Here is a 19,586-nt window from a genome sequence, read left to right as displayed (position 1 = left end):
CTTGCATTTTCGTAAATTTTTTGGTAGATTCATTGACGTTCTTGCTAAATTGATCTCATTGAACTCCCTTGTCTTTGTTTACAATGACTTCGTGACATTTAATCTAAAGTTGTGTTTGGATTGATAAATTTCAAATGTGTTTTTGTAGTTTAGAGAAGTAAGACCTTAAACTTCAAATTCACTCTTGACTTGTTTATATAATATTTTATATGAAGTATGATGTATTTCAAGTTCATTTATTGTCATTTAAAATATTTTTATTTTGTATTATTAATGTGTAAATTAGTAAGATTTGGATTATCCATGAATTTCAAATCCATATTTTCAAGTGCACCCTAATCCAATTGAGCAAAAATGCATTCCGGTTTCATTATTTTGAAAGCTTTTGCACCACCATACTAAGGTTACATCTTGCTTTAAAGAAGGCCCATTAATATTAATATATTCACCTATCACATTAAATATTTGAAAACAAATAATAAATAAATGCATAAACAAATTTGAAGTTTTTTTCAAATTTTTTAGAATTCAAATTTAAATGTTTGTATTGGTTATATCATTTCATTTAATTTTGGTTATGATTTTGAGTTTTGTGCTACTTTTAATATTTTTAATTTTTTTTACTCTGTATCATATTAAATAAAATGTAAATTTTTTTATATAATGTTATGTTTTTTAACTTTTTAAAAGAGTGTCGTCGTGAATTTTAGATATTGATTGTCCGTAAATTGCTATTATATCTTAATTAGAACTTTAATATAAATTTTTTTAACATATTCTAAAAAATTATTAAAATTTTTAATTAAAATTATTGATATAATAAATGACACGAATTTTGACTTTTGAAAATATTTATTTATTGTTTAAAATTTTTATAAACAAAATAATATTTGATTTTTTAGATATATTTATCTATTTTTTTTTCATTAATAACATTTTCTTTCAATCAAGATAAAAAATTCAATTTAACGGCATAAGATTGTTATTCTCGTTTAAGTGTTATCTATTATATAATATTTTGACATATTAATTTCTTATAATAATATTTTAAAATTTCAATATATTCATTATATTATATCAATAATTATTCAAACGCTAATACTTACTCATTTTTATAATGAGTTATATAAAATAACACATAATACATCAACATGGATAAAGTAGTAATACAAGCAAGACAATGTTGATAATTTCCGATAAAATTTTTGCTAATGATCTACACTTTATATTTATTTATTATTAAATTTGGTTATTTTAAAAAATAATTGTAAAATAATTTCCTAACACATAATGTTTGTTTTTCATTCACGCGTTTTCTTAATTAATAATTAATAATTAATTCTCAGATAAAAACAGCGGACTTTCTGAAATAGGAATTCGAAAGGTCTATCGACTTAACTTCCCCCCGCTCCTTTCCTCAAACAGCGCCAAACTTACACGTACACCACGAGGTTTACTTCATCGGATCGGACTGCATCCACCGCCAGATGCTGTACGCAGTTGGATCGTTGGTGCCACCTATCTGAGGCTCTTGCCTCCGAGTCATCACGAGGTACGCCTATGGATTCATTCCTCTGATTGCTGTTATTATGAATAAAACCCTAATTTCGTAGTCGATCTTTCCTTTTGCGCGTCTGAAACTTGGATTGATTGGATGGAGAACGTTTTAGTGTTTTTTTATGATAATATCTAAACCTAGTTGTCGTTTTGTTAAAAGTTTTCTGTAGCTCGTGGGTACCATTCCCAGTCAGGGAGAAAACTCTGGGGGTACTCGTAGTTTAGAGGTTCAGTCATGCTACATAAGGAGTAATCAATTGCTGACATTTCTTTTTCCTGTTTTTTTTTGGATATAGGTGTAGTTACACGTGAATTTGAATACTTTTGGGAGCAACTGGGTGGTTGCCTCTGGGTCATCTTGCATTACACTTTTCTTATAACTTTTGTTTGTTTCCGTGTTTAATTGTTGACAGAACATGAGCCCACCAGATGCCCTACATTTCTCAGTTTCAATAAAATGTTGATGTTCTTTGGCCAGTGCGGTATTTTGGATAAAAAATATAAAGCATTTACTTCACAATAATAGATTACATATTCTAAGGATAAGTCGGAATGTGAAATCTGCAATTCTAACCTGACACAAGAATAGATTACATATTTTGTAGTTACCACTAAAACAAAATGTTGGTAAATTTTTTCTGAATGCAATTCTAATTGGTTCAGATGGGATTGTCTATAATGATATACAAATGAAAAATTTTCTCAAGATCCTTATTGAATTTGACCATTGAACGAAGGGCACTACGAAGAAGTTCCGGGAGTCGCTTTGGCATATGTAAAAAAAGTATTGTGACATTTCTTTTCTGATAGATTTGTCAAATTGATGGAAAAGAAATTGCACGTGTCGAATGGATCCCGGTACTTGGGATCCTATGGATGAAGACATGGTCTCTCTGGATCCCATTGGATTTCATTCGGTTTCAAAATTTCAGTTGTTTTAAATCGTTAATTTTTCTTCAAAAAAATCGTTAGTTATCCATAAAGGCCAAAATATAGGATATATGAAATGAATAAAACTTAACCAAACGCAACTTGTTCATCTTGTTTAATATAACTCCATAAACGCCATTAAATCACAAACCATCGGTATAAAAAAAAGAAGAGAAAATCAGCAACACGGTGTTAGTGAATCTACTGGCTCTCGTAACGAAAAATCCGGCATATGATTCTTTTGGTTTAGCTTCGCGCGTTCCTGATCGATACCCTGATTTTGGATTTCTCTCTCTGGTAGAATGATTCTCCTTGAGCCCCTGTAATCTATTTACTGTAGTACTTAAGTGGTCCAGGTTTTATGGTATGTTTGCGAAAATTCACAAATGTATTCCAATTTTTAACCTTATAAGATGTTATAAGATCTTAACCTTATGGAGAAAATGTTGAGAACAATATAAAATTCACAAATGTTATGTTCACAAATCGTATAAGATGTTAACCTTATGGAGAAAATGTTGAGCACAATATATTTTTTTGGAAAGATTATTGCATTTGATTGTCGAAGCTTTATGAAGTATTTCTGTTTTGCCGTTTTGGTTTATAGAATTTGTTGGAGTATCGCTTGATGAAGCGCATCAAGGGTTTACCAGACGTGGTTCACAGTTCCATGCGTTCAGGAGTTGTAATATGTGATTTGACAAGAATTGTTGAAGAGCTTGTTCTTAATAGCATTGATGCAGGTGCTACCGAGGTATGCTGCTCATGGGATTTGTTTATGTTGAGCGTGGTAATATGATTTCTAATTGGTTGCCTCATATTTAAGTGCGGTGTCTCTGAAAAAAGGAAATTTTTATATGCTTTTCTTTTGATAATGGACACAAAAAGAATGTTGTTTTCCATTTTATATCCATTGCAGGATTCAAATTGGTTATGGTGGTGTTTCGTGCAATTATTCTATCAATTTGAGCAGGCATAAAATTTTTTTAGTTTTCAGAAATAATTTATGGATCAAATTTTATTAATCAAACCAAAACTTGTAAAGAGCAGCGGTTAATTGACCGAGGATAACAATGTGTAAAAAGTCTTCTGTTGATGGAACCTATAGTAGCGCAACCAAGACTTTTGCAGTTTCCATAGCCCGATTATAATTTTAGATACCTCTTGATATTTACGCTTTACTTTGTGAGCTCTCAAAAGTTACTCGAATTGCTGCACCAGGTGTCTGTTGCTGTCAGGGTTGGTAATTGCTATATTAAAGTGGTGGATAATGGTAAGTTCCTTTATTATATGTTTCCATTTCTCTTATTATTATGGACGAAACTGAAATAACTAGTCCAATGTACACTATAACTTTCAATATCTGCATATTTTAAGGAGATGGAAGAGAGTTTCAATATTTTGTATCATGCGTTGTTTATGATGATTTTTTGCGTTTTGTTCCTTTTGTTGGTATTATGATTTTCTTTCTATCTTTTCATCGTTAACTTAATCAACAGGGGTTCAACAATTTTTTTATCTTTCCCTTTTCTGATAGAAAATGGATCCATCATTCTTTCACATAAATATGTATTTTCTATGATAGGATCTGGTATTACACGAGATGGATTGGTGCTTCTGGGAGAACAATATGGTAATGGCTGAATTTATTATTTTTGGCTGATCTCTGCATTTGTAACTGGTGTGAGTAAAATTATGTCCGCCAGCAAGATGTAACATAGTTATTAAAAGGTGCACCTATCATTGCTCTTAGGTAATTACCCAGGCGCATGCCTTGAAACAGGGGCGCCTAAAGCACACGCTTATGCCCAGGCGCAATCCTGCGTGAGGTGCAGAAGCGAGCGCCTCATGAAATTGGTATGCAATCTTTTGTATAATCAACAATAACCCTAGCCCAACCAAATTGAAGTGCAATTACCAAAGCCCATAGCTATTTAATAATAAAAAGCCCTGCGTGTATGTAACGGCGTGCAATAGACTTTTCATCTCCCCTGAACTTTCAATTCTAATTTCTAATTATCGGCGTGTAGCAGATTAAGCCCAACACAGCATTTTGGGTTTCTCGATTTCTAGCGATTCAAATCAATCAGAAGGCAGCCTTTATCCTTTTTCTTTTTTCCAATTGCTCTTACTGCTTCCAGTTTTTTCAATTCTCCTTAGTCCTAATCTCCTTTGAAGCCTATTCTTGCCAATAGAAATGTCCAATTCTGAATCATCAGCCCTTCAGAAAGATCTAACATTGAATTATGCATCATTAGTACACCCAAAAAATACCAATAAAGTGAAGTGCAATATTTTTGGGAAAATAACTAATGGTACGATTTATCAACATAAGCTCCATATTGTTGGAGGCAACAGAAATACGAAAACTTGCTCAAAATGTCCATAACATGTGAAAGAAGAAATATGTTGTTATATGGCAAAAAAGAAAGAAGTGAAAAATCAAATGGAATTGATCCCTCATGTTGATGAAGTTGCAGAACCACAAGTATATTTGGAAGTTGAAGAAGATGTCCCAGCAAAAGGTAAACGACCTATATCAGCTCCAGTTGCTCAATGTTCTAGTCTCGCACCTGGTTTTCAAACGAAGAAACTAAAACAAACTTGCCCAATAGATTTATATTTCCGACAAGATGTTGACGAGATTGTGAAGCAATGGAAGAAAAAAGATGTAAAGCTCTGTGATGAAAATAAAAAGAAATCGAGGCAGAATTAATTGTGTTAAGAGATCTAGATCATAACGTAGCTGCAACGTATGTGTTACCTCTCCAACCTTCTGAATAATTTTGCAAGGCACATAACTCCTCATACCAAGCTCTCGATTCTCTTTTATCTCCTCTCTCCCCCCATGACAACTCCCCATTTGATTTTCCCTTGGTATACATTTTGAATTGTGGGCTTTTCCTTTCTACCCATTGGTCTCACTTCCTTTTGGTTTGTAACAATGACATAGGTCAGTTTCAACTTTACGGCTGGTTCTTCTGCATGTTTGTAAGAATGTTGGCCATGGAGAATGCAGGATGGCATGCAATGACTAAAGGCTTTATTAATCTGAACTCGAATTTCCTTAGGTAATTTTGATTTGGAGAATTTGCTGTTATAAACTACCTATTCATATTACATTATTACCCAAATGGGAGACTATTGCCAATTGCTTTGGTTCACATGTGATCACCTGGATTTTAGACTAAGAATTTTGTGCATATCCAATTCAAACGGAGACATGTTCAGCTGTAATGGCAGAACAATTTTCAAAGGTTTAATATTAAGTGGCATGGCTATATGTATAAGATTGGGTGCATTACAATTACCTTCACCTAAAGATTGAACACTGATAAAAATTATAGTTGTGGTAACAATATGATTCAAATATCTTGTGTCATGCTACAACCTTAGCTCCATGATTCGGCCCATCTGTCGGTAGGGACAATTGCCACTTCCAACAATTCTTGTCATGATAATTATACAAATATGCAATTATAGTTATAGGAATCAAATGCTTTACCTTGGTTCGAATACGAATTGTAACATCAACTGTTTGTAATTTTATCAAAAATTATAGTAGATGATCAATTTTTGAGGTATGCAACAATCCAAGTAGCGCATTTCAACCGTTCTACAGGATTTATACAATTGTCGCTTCCAATAATTCCAAGATTTTAAAATTCACTATGACCTAGTTGGGCGCTATACCAGCGCCTAGTGCCTGGGGCGCTTAGGAGGAGACTAGGCGCCGCTAGGCGGATTCCACGGTATCAAGAGACTTGTAATGATTCTTAGAATAAATTTCAGCCCAAACTTTGTTAAAATCCAATTGACACGTGGTCCACTTCTCCTTCTGCTTAAGGTGGGTCAAGATAACAGGCAATGCAAGAGAAATCAGAGCAAAGAAAAAAATTACTTTTAGGGGGCTTAGTGTGTTAGATCGATTTTCTTGTGTGCGTGAAGTAAGCAGACAAAAAGACGAGAGTTGTGTGTTGGGCAAGTGCAAGTCAACAAATCATGGTTTTAATTGGACTTTCATTTCCAAAAAATCAGTGTTCTAAATGGCAGTCGCGGCGGCCGCCTAAGCGGTAGGGGCCCTCGACTCCCTGCCTTAGCATCAGACGGCCTCTTTAGGCAACCCTAAGCTTTCCGGCGGGCGAGGCTGTCAGACAGGCGGCGGAGGTGGGCGAGCAGGAGGCCGAGGCGTGTAAAGAGAAGACAAGAAGAAGCCATTTGAGCTAAGTTTTCGACTTTTAAAGAAAAACAAGATACAATATCAAATTTAAAAAGAAGACAAGAAGAAGCGGCCGAGGTGTGTAAGGAGAAGACAAGAAGAAGCCATTTGAGTTAGGGTTTCGAGTTTTAAAGAAAAACGAGATGCAATGTCAACTTTAAAGAGAAGACAAGAAGACGCGGCCGAGGCGTGTAAAGAGAAGACAAGAAGAAGCTGTTCGATTCTAGGGTTTTGTATTTTTGGGCCAATCGGTCTTTAGCCCATTAAGAAACAGGCCATGAGTCTTCTATAATGAATTGTTGGGCTTCAAAACAACTCAATAGACTTGGAATGAAAATGTTATTGCTTAAAAAAATTCAACCGCCTTGGTGGTGGCGGTGCCTAGGCGGCCGAGGCAGTAGGCGGTCACTGACAGCCCCGCCACCGCCTCTCGCCATTTACTACACTCAAAAAATTAAAAGCAGAAACTTATTATTTTTCTCCATGTAATGTTCTGGATTTGATAGAGCTTTCAAAAATTTAAAGCTAAAAAAAATCTCAAAAAAATCCTATGGCCGCCTAATCCAGCCTAGGACCGCTTAAACCGGCCTAGGCGCCCTTGCAACCTAGCACCTTTTCGGTGTGGTAGAGTGGCGCCTAGTGCCTAGGCGGCCGCCTAGCCTGAGTTTTAGAACACTGAATAATTCCAATATTTGATTAGCTAGTATGTCCCGACTTAAATAAAATTAAGAATAATGGCTTGGAGTATAAGGAAGAAATACTGATATTTTTGTTTCAAAAAACAGAGGCTGTGTATCTTTGTTTAATTTTTCAGCCTTCTTTCTCCGTTTCTGAAATAAAAGTTCACAGCTTCCCAAAAAATTATTATTGTATTATGTTCTAATCCTGTGTATTATTTTTCAAAATTTTAAAAGATACTATATACTATAAAAAGAAAGTTCTCACCCAACATATTTTTATATGAATGAAATCTCCAGTAAGGAATGTTCCCTCAGAAAAAAACTTGGCATTCATCGATTCTCCAATATATTTTCCAGAAAACACTAAATGTAATTATCCTGGGTAGAAGCAAGCGGCAACAGTTTCTTTTTTCTTCCAGAAAATTGTTTTGAATACGTGAACCACACTATTTGTTTGCAATTTCCTACCTGTACAGCACCTATGTATGTGGAATACTCTTGCTTTGCTTCTTTGTCAGTTGGTAGCAAGGCAAACCCAGGTGAAATCTGTCAGAAAGACTTGGAATTTATGCTGTCTCTGCTTTACTTCTAAATTTCTCTTTGGAGCTACTTTGTACAAATTAGTTTACAAAGTGGCAGAAAAGTGTGAATGACAAACACAGTAATTTCCATTATTTGATGTTCGAAAACTGTAAACCATCAAATTTTTGTAACCTGCTCAGTCTGATTTCCGATTGTTGCAGACCACAGCTTTCAGATTTGAAGAAGGTTGGCTTCATTTAATTGTTTATAGCAGTTTTAATATTGATATGAGATTTTAAGATTGATTATTTAATATATATCATCAAAACTTAGTTAAAAGTAGTTCTTCCATTTATTGGAGAAATTTGGAGACTTAAATTGGTCTACTGGTGTGATTGAAAGTATTAATTGATTTCAGAGTTTAGTTGAAGTTATGCCATTGATAGAGTGAAGTGGTCGAGTCCGGAAACTGGAATTATTTTACTATACATTATCAAAACTTAGTGTTATTATTTGTGCAAATAGCAACATCAAAGTTTGATCCCATGGATTCGATGGATGCTGGTACGGAAAGCTTTGACTTTCATGGAGAAACTCTGTGCTCAATTTCTGATATTTCTTTGCTGGAAATTGTGACAAAAGCACGTGGAAGGCCAAATGGATATAAAAAGATAATGAAGGTATGGGGATCATGAAACTTACAACACATTAAATTTTCAATGCAACTGTTCGTCTGTTCCCGTTTTATCATATTTTTATTCTTTTTGCAGAACCGCAAGTGTTTGTTTCTTTCCATAAGTGATGATAGACTAGATTCAGGCACTACAGGTATTATTAATTGTTGTCAAAAGCTTCATCATCAGTTGTTTTTGTTTCAAACCAGAGTTTGATATTTTGCGTTCTGGTACAATATTCACTTACCACGAGGCAGTTCTATTTTCATTTAAAGATAGGCATCAAATTGGGATATGTATTAACAAGTGGGCAGAAAAACTTAAAGTCTTCTCTTTTAATTTATTTCTATTGCTTTTATCTGCCAGTCCGTGTCACATCATAGCTTTTTTCTTTTACTAAAAAATATCCTTTGCTTTTGCTGATTGCAGTTACTGCCCGTGATATATTTTACAATCAACCAGTTCGCAGGAAACACATGGAATCCAGGTTCAATTGGCAATATTGAACATTAATTTTTGGAAGCTCTACAATGTTCCATTAACAATTTTACTTTAGTGCATACGGAATTTGTTCTTGCCTGACGTGGTTATGGTACATATATCTGGAATTGTAGTCCCAAGGTCTTGGAATCCATCAGAATGAGTGTGCTAAGAATTTCCCTCATTCATGTGAATGTCTCCTTTAAAGTCATGGATTCAGAGAGGTATAATTCCTCTCATCGTCTAATTGTAACCGTTATTATTATTATTATTATTATTATTATTATTATTATTATTATTATTATTATTATTATTATTATTATTATTATTATTTTTAGATTCTAGTCGCAACTATTGAAGCTTCTTTTTAATAATTTCCTTTAAATGCAGTGCATGTGAGCTGCTTCACGTTGGACCTTCCCACCCTCCTTTGTCAATACTTTTCAGTAATTCCAGGATCGGGGGAGCTTTGCATAGATTGAACATATCTAGTGGTGCATTGAACGTTTCTGGACATATCTCTCCCCCTTTGCAAAATTTTTCTCTAAAGGTGTGGTGACTTGCATGATGCTTAACAGTGGTCATTTAATTAATAAATAGCATCGGTGTTTCTGATTGAAGGTTGCTTCTGTGCAGGTGATACAATATATATGTATCCGTGTCTATATTGTTGTTTGTAAAAGTTGTTATTTGGTGAAGAAGTGTCATTTGGATTCTTTTTTTTTCTTGACCACAAATGGCAGACATCAATTCAAGATTTATTTGCAAAGGACCAATACATAAACTATTGAATCAGTTGGCAACTAAATTTGATATATCGAAAAAGCCTGTTGCTGGTTCCCAAAGGGTGAAACGAAATAAGGGTCAGATGGGTCCAACATTCATTTTGAATCTAAGCTGCCCAAGATCTTACTATGATATAGTTGCTTCTGAGCAATCAAGGACCTCAGTTGAATTTAAGGTAGTGTCCCCTTGTGCTATTCAGGTTTTGAAATTTCACATCAGTGCTTTCTGGAAGCTGTAAAAAACAACATATATTAATTTATGATGCTTTTTAATATTTTTTACTTATGATATGCCAAGTGAAAGCACATAAAAATAGATAAATTCCATGTATTTGGTCATGCTTTGTTGTTTATGATTTCGACATGTTAGTTGAGAAAATCTGGTTGGCTACAATCAATTCAGGGCTGGGTTCAGGCTACTATATGTGGAGAGAGGACTTCAAGGGAGTGTTTACAATAACTTCTGCCTTTAAAGAAGCGATTAAATTTATAGATTTTGAAGAAGTTTGGAATACACAGAAGGGAGTTTTGTTCGAAAACAAAAGTAAATAGCTGAAAATCAGAAGTGAACAATGTTTAATAAATAAGCAATTCAAATACTAATTTTAAACAAGAATCACTTTTGTAGAAGTAGAATCAACGTCGCAATAATATCTGAATTTCAAATAAATTATATAGTAGTTAACGCAGAATCTAGGTTTAAGAAACACACATAACTAATTTTTTTAAGCCAAAAGATAAGTATCACTTTTTTTTATTGGTTGCAAACACTTTCTAATATTGTTCTGGAATTCAACTCATCCACAAACTTGTTATTTCAAAATTTTCTGGACGTAGTAAAGTGAAAGTTCACTAGTGTTTTCTGCTTTGTTTTAAATTTTACTTGCAATGCAAGGAATCTTTGTTTCTCGATGGGGAAATTTGTTCTACAAAGGCATATATTTCCCTGTATTTACCATGTTTACTTTTTCTTTATCAGGATTGGGGTCCTGTACTTTCTTGCATTGAGAATGGCGTCGTCAACCTTTGGACTGAGAATCTGTCTCATGGTAATGGACTATGCAGCTGGTAAAATTATATTTTATGCTCCGGTCCAGTTCATTTTTTATGTCCTAAAAGAAAAATTGATCTTCCAGGGTGGAGATTGTTTGATTACTCGAGTGATGCCCGTTACTTGTGGATCAAAATTATTGTATCCATTTTTTCCCTTTGTGCTTATGTGCCTGCTGGATCTTTTGGAAAATAAAAAAGATTGTATCTTTTTGAAATTGTTTTTTTTTCCCTCAGATAATTTGTTATCCTTTCAGGCATAAGATCGTATCTAAAACATTTTTACGCTGGTCTATTTACCAATATTTTGATTGCTCTGGGCCCAAGCCATGCCAACTCGTAATTGTGTGATCTGCGTCCAACTGAGAAAATGCTTAATTTATACCAAAAAAAAAGAACATGCTTATTTCTTTTTTTATGCCTTCTTGTCTTGCATTGATTTTTGCTTCGATATTTTTATCTCAAACACTCTCAATCATGAGTTCTCTTTGTATGTGGACTTATGTTTCGTATCACACTGCATGTCTCACTGCTTCTCATTTCATGTACTTATCCTGCCGATCAAATTCAAATACTTTTTTCTGTACAAACTCTGCTTAAGTAGTTAAGTTCCATTCATAGCTCATCCCTGTACAGAGTCCAACCTGCAAAAATATGTATTTCACGATGGGAAATTTTTAGCAAGAGCAATTTATACATACAAATAAATCACTCGCCGTCGGAGGTTTGGCTTTTATGTCTCAGACCGAAAATTTTGTACCATATGGATTCTAAAATCTTTCATTGTTGAATATTTATTTGTAGAGTGTTAACAATGGCAGCAAGAAACTTCAGTAGCAGTGATGAATTGATGACACTTGTTTTTCCCTCTTTAAAATTTGCATATACCAACCGACTGTCCCAAATGAAAACAACATTTTCCTTAAAAATGTTTCAATATAAAAAAATTGTGAGTCCACTATGTTAGAGATTATGAAGTAAAATTACTGAAATTTAATTATTTCTGAGTCACATTTAAAACTCCATGCTAATTCAATAATGGCCCAAATAAAGGGAACAGATAGATTATGTGCTATTTTGGTGCATGAAGCCCTTTTTATAATGGTAGACAATATGACGCCATTGCTGCTTCTCTTATCTTGCTCCATTTCGCTGCCTATATATATTGATATATTTAATTATTTTCTTTGCTGGGGGAAAATGATATGCCAGCCACTTTTGAAAGTGGAAGAAAGAGATTCAGGGGACAGAATATCCGAACTTCTATAGATCTTGATAGTCCACAGCTGAAGAAGCTATCTGAAAATTATGATAATTTTCATGCTTGGGAGGAGTGCACATCTTCACGCAGAGAAGCTTCCCCAACAGTTTATAAGGTTAAAAAGCATCAAAGTGGGGCTGGTTTTTGGCCTGATACCGACTACTTAAGTCGATCGTGCGATCAATCTCAATCTGGTCACAGAGTATCGAAAAATGAAGATGGTAGCTGCCATCGAAACCCTTGCTGTGTTTTCTATCCAGATTGTTACCACTTTATTGGATATTCATCTGATAAACAAGAGGATGGTGTGTCATTTCCAGAAATGGGGGAATTCTTACAAAAAACCGATGGTGACACAAATAACATGTCAATGAGTAGGACATCTGTTGGTTGCCTTGCACTTGGCGATGATCTATCTATTAATTTGGATCTGAGAAAATCTCTGAGGCGCTGCTACTTTCAAAGAAGCTTTCCACATGACAGAAAATCATCTGCAAATGATGAAAGATCTGAATTTGAAAGTGAGGACTTGAGAATACCGGAAAAGTGGGTTGATTGTGATAAGAACGTTGAGAATGAAATTTGTCCTGTCTTTTATGGAAGAGATGTACCGTGCAATAAAGAACCACCATTTCAAGCTTCTCCTATGATTCCATATGACACACATGAGGACTTAGAGTTCATGATAAGAGACTCCTTGGATTCATCTGAAGTATTTAGTGACATCATAACTGACTCCTGTAAACATTTCTTGAACTGCAAGTCAAGTCAGCAATCTTCTGGTTCTGGATGGTGCGCCGTGACAGCAAAGCAAATTGTTGGGACCAAGTTTCCGGAAACTCTGGTTGAAAGTCACTCTGAATTTGATGAAGATTCTATACATGGATATTTCATTCATAGAGAAGATGATGATCTCGTAGGCGGCAATTCAAGTTTGAAAGGAAATTGGTTGCGGCAAAGTTGCTCAATTATGAACTCTTTCCTTGATCAAAAGAAAGGAATTGGGGATTGTGATTGGGATGACTTTGAGAATTCTCCATCTCAAGACCCTTTAGAAACATTTTGCGAAACTGATTGGTCTCCTTTACCTTTTTTCAATGACAAGAGTTCCAAAAGATACTCAGTGTCATCATTCGATCATGCTCCTTTGTTGGAGAATGACTGTGGAAGACCGAATGATACGATGCAAGAGAGAACATCTAATAGAAAGAAAAGCTCAATAAGGAGCCGTTCAGCTCCACCATGTTACAAAGGCAAGAAGAGATTTTTTGGTTTGAGTGATTCTTCCAGCGTGTCCGCAAGAAGCAGCTGCCAGATGACCGCCAAAACACTGTTATCTACAGGTGTTATTTCACAGCCTGCTATTTTTTATTTATTCAAAATTTCAAATAGAGCATTTATAACATAGGAGAATTTAATGATTTGTGCAGGGCCTAGCAGCTTGAATCCTGCACTACTTCATGAAGAAAATGTGAGCTTAAGGTAGTTGCGGAAATCATTTGCTCAGTACCGCTTTACTCTAGTGGAATAATCAGTTATATATTTTTAGTTTGCGCAAAGTTTTAGGTTTTCATGACACCCTGTATAAATTTTAGGTGATAAAAATTTAACTTGAATCAATTTTGTCTTCTTCACAGGCCAGGGTTAGAAAGGACACCAGAGACCATCAAGATTCAGGATGGCATATCACCAAAGGAGCAACTTACCAGCATGGAGACTGTTGGAAGTCAGTATTTTATTTATGCCAAGTACAAGTCACTTTTTGTTACCTTTGTAGGAAGTGTTTTACCTTCTCGTGCCATACACTAAAGTATCTATCCACTTGAATTTACGTGATCATTCATTGTTCATTATCCTGAATCTCAGTCTTACCTATCAATCATGTGGGATACGTGAAACGATGGGATCTATATTATTACTCAGTGCAGGCCTAGGAAACGATTGTATACAATTCTTTTCTTTTTGTTTTTTCAGGAGTAGATTTTCAAGAAATCCACGATCCTTTGGATTCTTGGCGGAAATGGAGAAAGTATTGTTTGCCCGTCGCGGTTAAGTTCGTTTTTGGATATAAAATTTTGAAGTATTAGTGCAATTGCATGTGTTTTGCCACAGAATCTTCTGATTTATGGTTTCAGTAAAATAAACTTTATCATCCATACAGGGTGGGCATGCACGGTGTTATAACAAAGATCAGGATACCATTCTTGACATCTCCTCGGATTCCTTTCACCTTATTCGTGATTCATTAGTTCCTACAACCATTGATAAGACCTCCCTTGATGATGCCAAAGTTCTTAATCAGGTGGATAAGAAGTTCATTGCAGTTGTGGCTAGAGAAACCCTCATTGTGATTGATCAGGTCTTGCTTTTTTAGCAACTATTCCGGTGGTGTTTTTTTTTTTATATTCCTCCTTTCACGAGTTCTTGATTTTACTTGAGAAATTCAATAACCATATCAGTTAGTTTCTCAATTATAAATTCAGGTCTTGGTCTTTTTACTCTGATTGAGTTAATTACCCAAATGTATATAGTGAGCGCTTGAATCATAGACCAGAGAATGGCATATTGTTGGAGATTTTTGTGAGATGTAACCTCTGAAAATTTTTTGGAGAAGAAAACAGGTGAAAATATTTAAAAAATATCAATTAAAATTTATCCTAGTGATCTCAATTTTCTCAAATTTTTATAATTTTTTGTTGTTCTGCTTTTATTGTCAATGCTTTAGAATAATTTTCCAAATAAGAATTGGTCATGAATCATGTTAACTCCTGGGTTAAGAATTCTTCTGTTAATGGTAGAGCTTCCAAGTAGATTTAAGAGCTTGTAATTCTTTTACTTTCCTTGATTTTTAAATTGTATCAACATTAGTGAATCGTTAGCTGAATAGTTTAAATTTTTGTAAGTGTTGCTATTTTTAGTGATGATACGTTATTGACTTTCTTTTAAATTTAAACTGGATCTAATTTTACAAATTTGGGCTTAAATACAAGAGCTTTACTAGCGTTGATTTGTGAGAGGTTAGGTCGACATCAAATTCTCCCATGGTTATGACATTGATGGACTATAGCTACAGAGTCAGTTGTTGTGTCCCGTATAATGTTTGTACCCTTGATAGAGGGGTGTAATTGTAAATCATTCTAATGGCTGTGCTTGTTTGGGTTTTCAGACTCAAGTCCTGTCTAAATTAAAATTCATAATTTTATCTGCACCTTCAAAAACTTCACTCAAATTTTGTTTTCAAGATTTCAATTGAGTTATTATCATATCACATTGCAAGACAACTATTTACAACATAATATATCATGCAAGTTCACATTTTTTCCTTCAAAGTTTCAAATGATCATTATTTTATTTAATCTATTTCGATATTGTTACCTATTATAATTTTTTTAAATCATATCAACTTTCAAATTAATAATCAAAGTTTCAAATGATCATTATTTATTTCATCTATTTTGAATATCTGTGTTTGATTCTACATTGAACATTTTGTGTGCATTCTTTTGTTTTCCCGCCTTACTTTCAATATGTGGATTAAAGATCATAACAGCTTCTATTTGTTATCCTTGAGAAACCATTTAACTTCATTGGTTTTCTTAAACTTTAAGAAATGCATAAACATCAACACATGGATGTTCTTGACTAATAACGTGGTATCATTCGAATATGGAACAATTTCAACATCTTCATGAATTGACTAATGCATTGAGGATTTGGTTATTGTTTACAGCATGCTGCTGATGAGAGAATTAGACTGGAAGAATTACGCCACAAGGTAAAACAATTAGCTGATCAGAGATAGTAAGATGCTTTGTAAATTGTGATTTACTCATCTACTGCAAATACTAGGTGTTATCTGGAGAAATGAAGAAAATCACCTACCTGGATGCAGAGCAAGAAATGGTATTCCATCTACACATCATTAATCATCATGTTTTACAGATCAACCATTCTTTTCCAGAGTCTTCTGGTATTGAATTTGATGTCTCCGACAACTTATACAGGTCTTGCCGGAAATTGGATATCAGTTATTGCATAATTATGAGGAACAAATTCAGAAGTGGGGTTGGATATGCAATATTCATTCCCGTGGTACAGGTTCCTTCACAAGGTAATAGCCAACTCTTATGCAGCAGAAGTTGATATTATATTTTTCATTCTTCTGAAGGGAAACATACCATGCTGTAAATATCCCAAATTCCTTCTTAACTGCAAACATTGACCTCCATTGGATTCTATTGTTGCGTATTTTGTTCATTTATAATGTAGTTTACCTTAACACAGGATAAACTGTCACTTATTTTTGTCATATTGGCTTGCAGAAGTATAGATTATCTACAGAGACAGGCAACTGCTGTTAAACTTCTTGCGGTAAAGCTCTAATATTGTCCTGTTATTGATGTACAGCTAACTTCCATTTCTTGCTGTTTCGGTGGCTATTTCATCTTACTATAACTTGGCTTTCCGGCCACTGTCTGGTCTAACTGTTTGTTCATTGCCATTCATTCTCCTCATTTCAACGAACTTTTATGTTTCCATTTTATCCATAATCTAGGCATAGCGAACTGTTGCCATGTAGTAGCTGATGCATTAACCAACTTGGCAATTTTTGTTTGGAACACAGCAGTCTTTTTCAAGATACCATATTAAGTTAGATTGAATTGTGCTTCGTATCAAAAGTTGATGTTTTTATGATGTTGCCTTGTAAGTTGATGGGATTTATGGCTTAGTTTTTCCTTGTGTGTAATTGGGTGTCATATCCTAGCCTAGAAAGAGCAGGTGTATCGTTGAAGAAACAATGTTTGTTTTAGACCTTCAAGTTTTTTTAATGTCATTTCTGTTTTTAGGATTCTCAGGAACAAATTCTATATCAACATTAAGTGCATTAGCATCAGTGAGGTCAACACGATGTTTTACAATTCAAATTCTTGCTAAGCCCTCTTTTGAAGCATTACCTCCCTCTATTTTCAGCAATTTTACCTAAATCTGTTTCTACATTAACTTCTTTTATTTTTGGAAACCTTTTATTTATTAATTTCAGGTACCATGTATTGTGGGTGTCAATTTAACCGATAGTGATCTGCTAGAATTTCTTCAACAGGTAAATTACTTGCAATATTTTAATAACTATCATTTTATGACTACAACTTCAATTGCTCAAGTATTTTCTCCTCATGTGACCACGTCCTGCATCCCAACAGCTTGGTGATACGGATGGATCGTCGACCATACCTCCATCGGTTCATCGCGTACTTAATAGCAAAGCATGTAGGGGTATAGTCCAACTTCTTAATTACGAACAAGACACTGTTTTCCAATATATATAATATGTAAGTACAAGGTGCCCTCGTACAGACTGAAGCCTGAGCACCGATGAGAAAAGGACATGATAGAAATAATAACAAATACGCGAAACGAGAAAGGATTGTTGAAATCTTGTTCGTATTTTTAAATGATGTTGAATTGTAGGTGCGATAATGTTTGGAGATACATTACTGCCTTCCGAATGTTCCCTTATCGTTGAAGAGCTGAAACAGACTTCACTGTGTTTCCAGGTTAGCTTACGCTAATCAAGAAATTGGCTTTGATTTTTCGTTTGTGCTTCTATTTTTCCACATTGTCTATTTGCTTTTATCGAACTTTTAATAACATGGATCTCAAATGGTTAAAATTCTCGGTCTTAGTTTATAATTGTTACATCTTCATCTATATAAAAATTTATCGTTATGAATTTGAGAATATTTTAAAATGTTAAAAGTTCACATAAGAAATATATTATAAGCTTTATAGCATAAATCTTGATTTCTGAAATATTGTAATTGATTTTTAGTAGTCTTTGACCAACTTATTCCTTTCGGCAGTGTGCTCATGGGAGACCAACAACTGTCCCGTTAGTCAACTTAGCCATCCTGCGTGATAAGATAACCAAGCTTGGTTCACAGAAGTTGTGGCATGGATTACACCAACACGAGCTCAGCATACAACGCAGTGCACAGCGTCTAAGCTCTGCTATTGGTTAGCATGGACGTTGGTATAGTGAATACTGGAAAGAATTACTCTTATCTGAATGCTCGTGATCCTTCTGGGCGATACTATATCTTTACAAGAAATAATGCAGCTCCATTGGCAACAAGATTCGAAAAACATGCAAGGTACCACACGAATGTCGTGTATTGACAATCTTTTGGCACATTTTTTCTTGTTAATGTCAATGGTACATTTATAATAAGCCGAGGCGCAGGAATAAGAAGTTAAAACATGGAATTCATTACAAAAGCAATTATTTTACATGAACCTTTCTGCTAATAATAATCCTTTTTTTTTTGTTTCTTTTGATCCGTAATCGTCCATTTTTCTTGTAATACATTGCCAAGCCAAAGTTGTTTTTCGAAGTCTTAATTAAGTGATGTTAATACAAAATTGATCAATTGATAACGATCAAATGGCACAATCAAATGGCCAAAAAGTGTTTGTTTAAGAGATTGAAGTCGTAGTGTGTTTATATATCTGAATGTTTATATTCTCGAGTTAACATTAATTTTTTAAGTATCTTTTGGTTATTTCCTAATTATTATTATTATTATTATTATTTTACTAATATTTTTAGTCAATGAGTTTTTATTATATGTTTTATATTTTTGTGTAATTTTTTTTTGGTGTTTGAGTGGATATATTTCAAAATTTATATATATCGGTGACTTTGTTTTATGATTGTTTTTATTTTAAGGGTGATATATAATTTATATAAATAAAATATAATTTTTGAGTAGTTATTATTATTTAAATATTTTTTAGTGTGTGGTATGATTTAAAACTTTATACAGAATGAATGAGCTATATCCTCTCTAGCTTTAGTGATTGAATCAATAAAAATAAAATTCTTTATTCGTAAATGTGCAGAAGTATGATATATCCAATATTAAAAGAAATTTTACCATACAATCCTTTTTGTTCCTTGCTCCTTCGCTGTCTATATACCATTACGTCTCTTCATATGTTGGCAAGTCAACCTTCAACTAGTGACAACAAATCATTCAAATGTATGATTTATTTAAAAGTTCGTAGCTTCATTGAGAAATCTCTGACAAAAAAAGTTGCAGGAAAATACAAACCAAAATTTTGTTTACCTAGTCAGTGACACCATACACTCGAAGATTATTGTTATATGTTTCAATAGATCCGCCATTGCTTCAGTCTCGTCACTTTCCTCTTGAGACCAAACACTTGTGAGGCGTCAAAATATGTTATAGCAATGGCATCCCATACTGCTTTTGCCGTTGGGAATCTGATGTCGTTGCTGATTAATTTTGAATCCATAGAATTAATCACCCATCCCTTCACCATTGCATTTTCGGTTCTCCATTTCCTGAAATTGAGGTTGTGGAAGCCAGGTCCACATTGATATACCCCATTTTATATTTGTATATC

The 19,586-nt window shown here is 34.1% G+C and overlaps 1 protein-coding gene across 4 annotated transcripts; it reads left to right on the top strand.

Annotated features, from left to right (window-relative positions):
• Positions 1–1,370: 1,370 nt before the first annotated feature.
• On the top strand, positions 1,371–18,218 carry LOC140974189 (DNA mismatch repair protein MLH3). Of its 4 annotated transcripts, XM_073437495.1 has the most exons (26): positions 1,371–1,552; positions 1,971–2,039; positions 3,095–3,241; positions 3,709–3,760; positions 4,073–4,120; positions 8,434–8,588; positions 8,679–8,736; positions 9,012–9,069; positions 9,197–9,286; positions 9,453–9,612; positions 9,699–9,714; positions 9,806–10,023; positions 10,827–10,896; positions 12,110–13,501; positions 13,589–13,640; positions 13,796–13,884; positions 14,133–14,206; positions 14,320–14,517; positions 15,889–15,933; positions 16,008–16,061; positions 16,163–16,269; positions 16,481–16,529; positions 17,200–17,259; positions 17,360–17,432; positions 17,628–17,713; positions 18,020–18,218. In XM_073437495.1, exons 3-26 carry the CDS (start codon positions 3,116–3,118, stop codon positions 18,176–18,178), a joined length of 3,489 nt encoding a protein of 1,162 aa, XP_073293596.1. In that variant the 5' UTR covers positions 1,371–1,552; positions 1,971–2,039; positions 3,095–3,115; the 3' UTR covers positions 18,179–18,218. The 4 variants fall into 4 exon arrangements, with proteins under 4 accessions (XP_073293596.1, XP_073293597.1, XP_073293598.1 ...); XM_073437496.1 differs by lacking the exon at positions 1,971–2,039 and having other exon boundaries at positions 14,139–14,206; XM_073437497.1 differs by lacking the exon at positions 1,971–2,039 and having other exon boundaries at positions 17,360–17,426.
• Positions 18,219–19,586: the final 1,368 nt, after the last annotated feature.

Source organism: Primulina huaijiensis, chromosome 3 (assembly GCF_012295235.1).
Source record: "Primulina huaijiensis isolate GDHJ02 chromosome 3, ASM1229523v2, whole genome shotgun sequence".
NCBI classification, from domain to species: Eukaryota; Viridiplantae; Streptophyta; class Magnoliopsida; order Lamiales; family Gesneriaceae; genus Primulina; species Primulina huaijiensis.
Note: the sequence above shows the minus strand (reverse complement) of the source record. Positions and strands in the feature narration are given on the sequence as shown.

Bases quoted from the DNA above. Each gene is read 5' to 3' on its own strand.
- LOC140974189 (XM_073437494.1), top strand. From the start codon at position 3,116: ATGAAGCGCATCAAGGGTTTACCAGACGTGGTTCACAGTTCCATGCGT. The intron at 3,761-4,072 runs GTAAGTTCCTTT...TTTCTATGATAG, and splicing joins TATTAAAGTGGTGGATAATG to GATCTGGTATTACACGAGAT. The intron at 10,897-12,109 runs GTAATGGACTAT...ATGATATGCCAG, and splicing joins GACTGAGAATCTGTCTCATG to CCACTTTTGAAAGTGGAAGA.